General features: G+C 37.9%; 2 protein-coding genes across 2 annotated transcripts; one reads left to right on the top strand and one right to left on the bottom strand.

Annotated features, from left to right (window-relative positions):
- Nucleotides 1-758: 758 nt before the first annotated feature.
- MONOS_14897 (uncharacterized protein) lies at nt 759-1,178 on the bottom strand (the record flags this gene model as incomplete). Its single annotated transcript, XM_067867735.1, has 1 exon — nt 759-1,178. The coding sequence occupies one exon, from the start codon at nt 1,176-1,178 to the stop codon at nt 759-761; it is 420 nt and encodes a 139-aa protein (XP_067719823.1).
- Nucleotides 1,179-1,727: 549 nt separating this feature from the next.
- Nucleotides 1,728-2,045, top strand: MONOS_14898 (uncharacterized protein; the record flags this gene model as incomplete). The annotated part of the gene is made up of 1 exon (XM_067867736.1): nt 1,728-2,045. The coding sequence occupies one exon, from the start codon at nt 1,728-1,730 to the stop codon at nt 2,043-2,045; it is 318 nt and encodes a 105-aa protein (XP_067719822.1).
- Between the last annotated feature and the right edge of the window lie 1,915 nt (nt 2,046-3,960).

Here is a 3,960-nt window from a genome sequence, read left to right as displayed (position 1 = left end):
TCCTGTTCCAGCTCCAAAAGGATCTGAATCCTCGCTTTCTGATTTTAAAAGTTCATCTTCAGTATCTTCTTCATTACTATTTCCCAAAATATGGGTGATTTTTTTTGATATCATAAAAAAAGATCAAAAATCGAAAGAATTAAATTTATAACGGTATTTATTGATCATAGGGAAAAATTGATTTTTTGCAGGTATTTAACTTTTATTTCTGTTATAAATATTTGTTTTATTTTCATATGCAAAAACCACACCTCTTTTATGTTTTTCGTGAAAAAGGATTTTTTGATCAAGTTTTTTTAAAATTTCAAAAAACGAATAAATAAAACTTCAAAATGAAAAAGTCAAGTTTCTCAACTTTCCAAACAGTACTAATAATTGGAAAATAAAAATGAAAAGATATTGGAAAAGTCAAAAATATGTATAAATTTTTTCTTTTTTATTTTTTATTATTTTTTTTGATATTCAAAAAAAGAGAACTGTTCGTTATCTATTATTTATTATGTTTCAACATAACAAATTATCCGTTCCAGTCTAGTGATTCAGAAACTGGATGGAATTGTGGAAAAGTAAATATTACTAAGAACAACAGTTGATTCAAATTCTTCTATTTCTCTCTCTTCTCCTGATCTTATCACTTATTGACTTCTCTCTCCATCCTCTTTGTTCTTCGTCCAAAATTTTCCATTATTGTTTCTTTGTATTTCTCATTCAACATACGCCCTCTATCGCTCCTTTATATACAATGGAATTCATTCCATTCATCCTTCGTTTCTTCTTCTCTCTTCTTTCATTTCTTCATTAATTGCCAACTCCCCTGCCCTCTCCCTCTCCCTCGCCAACTGCACCATCACCAACATCAACTCAGAACAGTTGAGCCAACAGACAGCCACAGATGGCGGATGCATCTCATTCGCCTCATCTGCCTCTGACAATACGTTTTCTGTGAGGGACACAAATTTCTCCACCTGCTCTGTGAGCGAGGATACAAGTTCTGGAGGAAGAGGCGGTGCTCTCATGATCGAGTTCAAGGATGATTCAGAAGTGTCATCCACATCCTTTTCCATCACCAATATCGTGTTTTCAGCCAACAAGGCCAGCGTCGGAAGAGATGTGTATTTTGTGTGCGAATCCCTTGTCGCTTCCGTGAAAAAGCCCTTGGTAACTTTCATGGGAAACATCACTCAGAATGACAACTCGATTGTTGTGCATGATAAAACAGAAGCACTTGGTGATTGGAATGTCGATTTGTTTATAATTCTCAACGGGCATGCAGCTAACAATGAATATGCGAATGATCATCTTGGCATCAAAGAAATGTATTGCTGGCCATCAAAGATGCCCTGCAAGAGCACACGCAACGCGATGGGTTTTCTGAAGAAGGTGCAATAGAATGTTGATTTGATAAAGACAAAGAAGACAAGGAAGCTGAAGGTGAAGAGGAAGATGCAGTTGAAGCAACAGAATAGTTTTTGTGTGTATAATACGATAAGAAATTATTAAAGTTGAAACATGCTATTTCTAATCTTTGTCACTTTCTTTCTCTCTCAATTTCTCCTCCTTCATCTTCTTCTTCTCTTTTGGAGAGATCCTTATCCAGCAAAAGAAGAAATTTGCAGAAAGCGTTGAAAGTGGAAGGAGGTCGAGAAGGAGGAGAGAGAAGAAGAAGGATTAGAATAAGAGAATGAGGAGGAAGAGATGAGAATGATGCAACTTCCAATACCCACCTGATGCTAACAGCATCATCATCAGAGGACGATACAATTAAGGGGGACTGGGAAATGAACGACGCAAAAGAAAAGGAAGAAGAAGAAGAAGGTATTGATGATGAAGAGAAGATATCTAAAGTGGACTCTGAAAAGAGAAAGCCAGCGTGTGTGGAAAGGAGGCAGTCATCAGCGTCACCGAAATATCTGTTGAAGCAAATGGTGCGGTGGAAATGGCACATTGTTCAGTCTTTTTTTTCTGTTCTGTTTCCAATGGCAGCAGAAACTCTGAGAAGCTATCCTGGAAGAGATCCGCAGTCCATGCTTCGCGATCGAAACTGATAAAAAAAGTGATTAAATGAGAGATGATTCATATGTAAGAATATTATTAGATTGAATTAATTGAAATAAAATATTGAAAAAAATTAATTTGCAAACAAGAAATGGAATAAAAGCAAAAAATAACAAATGATAGAATAATACAGAAAACCTTATAAAATGAGGAATTGTGCCTTCATTGTTTCTCGCATAGAGTTTTATGGAGATTGTTTGTGTAGGTCACAACAGAGTGGAAAGATTTGGCGTCTCTATGATTATTATGCAGAGGCAGTTCAGACAGGCATTTCGATGCAGGTTGTCAATGCATACACTCACAAAATGACAGTTGAAATCAGCACACAAATCCCTGTCAAGAATGTCTGTTCACAAGAAAAAGAGAAAAATAAAAGCAAATTGTTCAAAATTTTCAAAAGAATATGAAATAAAAATAAAAATAAGCAATTTATTATAAATTGATAATATTTCTTTGTTAAATAAAAAGAAAAAAAAACACAAACATTTATTCCAATCTTCTCCATCACCAACATTGATCCGTTTGAAATTCTGTTTTTTCTCTCGTCGAGCTCAGAACATCCGCAGCCTTTGGCTCTCATCTTTTTCCTAAAATCTTTCTTCTTTGAAAATCTTGTCAATCTTGTATGTTAATAGCTAATTTCCCCCAAAGATAGACATTTTCATTTACAAGTCTCATAAAGCTTGCTGCACTGGGCGCGTCCAACTTCGCCTCTTCGACTGTTTCCTTGTTCTGTGACGTGAACTGAGTCTGCTTTTCATTCGCAATCCTCTTTGGCTATATGATAAACTTCTACGCCTGTGTTTCTACCCTGCTCGAATCAGACAACAAAAAATCCAACTCAGACTGGTAGATTCCACTGAAGCTTCCATTTCCCCTCTTCTCTGCTGCTTCCACCACATTCTTCTCTATCTGGTCCGTGTTATCGCAAAATTCCAACCACACGAAGCTTCCATACTCTCTTCCATTGCGCCTGTCCATGCAGCGCAGAAAGCGGCACTTTCAAGAGATCTTCGCAATGGTGCCTGTGAATAAGATGAGCGGGTCATTCGCCTCAAATTTCTCATCCGTTACCGACGACCGGCCATTCCAAATCGAGTTCTCATTCTGTTCATAGAACAGATTCATTTTCACATCCTACACCACACACGAAACAAACAGTGAGCATTCGATGTTAACCTGAGGAATCTCAGGAGCCCACTCCTTCTACTGCTTCCTCCGAAATAAATCTATCGCGAACTGAGGGTCAGACGAAGGCCTCGGTGATGGAGCGCACAGAAAGCTGTCGCGAAAAGCACACAAAGTATTCTGTACATGTTGTGAGAATCGGAAGATGATTATTTTATTCTCTTCGGCATCTGCTACATCGCTCCCATCAAACCTCCTTTGCTCCACAAGCACTGCAAGCGCACCTTCCTCTCCTTCTCTTCCCAAATTATCGACCCTTTGCCTCTCTTTCTTCTTCTTCTTCAGCAGCAATTGTAATTAGCAGATATTGTCAATTTCGGATTTTTTGTTCTCAAAAATTGAACTAACTTCAGCTAAATATGTTTTGTGACTGGACCAGGAGGAAGATCCATATGTATCATCTGCATTTGCTGCTTTTTTTTTACAACTTCCATCGCTAACAAGCTTGGTCCCATTCTGCTCGTGCTGTCCTATGAAGATAACAATCCACCAGAAATCAAAGCATTTTATATTCCTTCACCTCCTTCGTCTCTCTCTCTTCTGCTTGAAAGAAAGCCATCATCCATTTTTCCTAAATCTCCCGCTTCGCCTCCACAGTCAGCTCATTCTCTGGGAATCTTTTCATTCATCTTCCGCTTGTCTTTCTCCTTAGTGGATGTCTTCTCAAACATTCGAGTTAGTTCGTTGTGGAAATTCTCCGGAGCTGCAACATGCTTT

This window comes from Monocercomonoides exilis (assembly GCF_001643675.1).
Source record: "Monocercomonoides exilis strain PA203 chromosome Unknown scaffold58-502437, whole genome shotgun sequence".
Taxonomy (NCBI): Eukaryota; Preaxostyla; order Oxymonadida; family Polymastigidae; genus Monocercomonoides; species Monocercomonoides exilis.
This window is presented reverse-complemented; position numbering and strand designations above follow the sequence as displayed.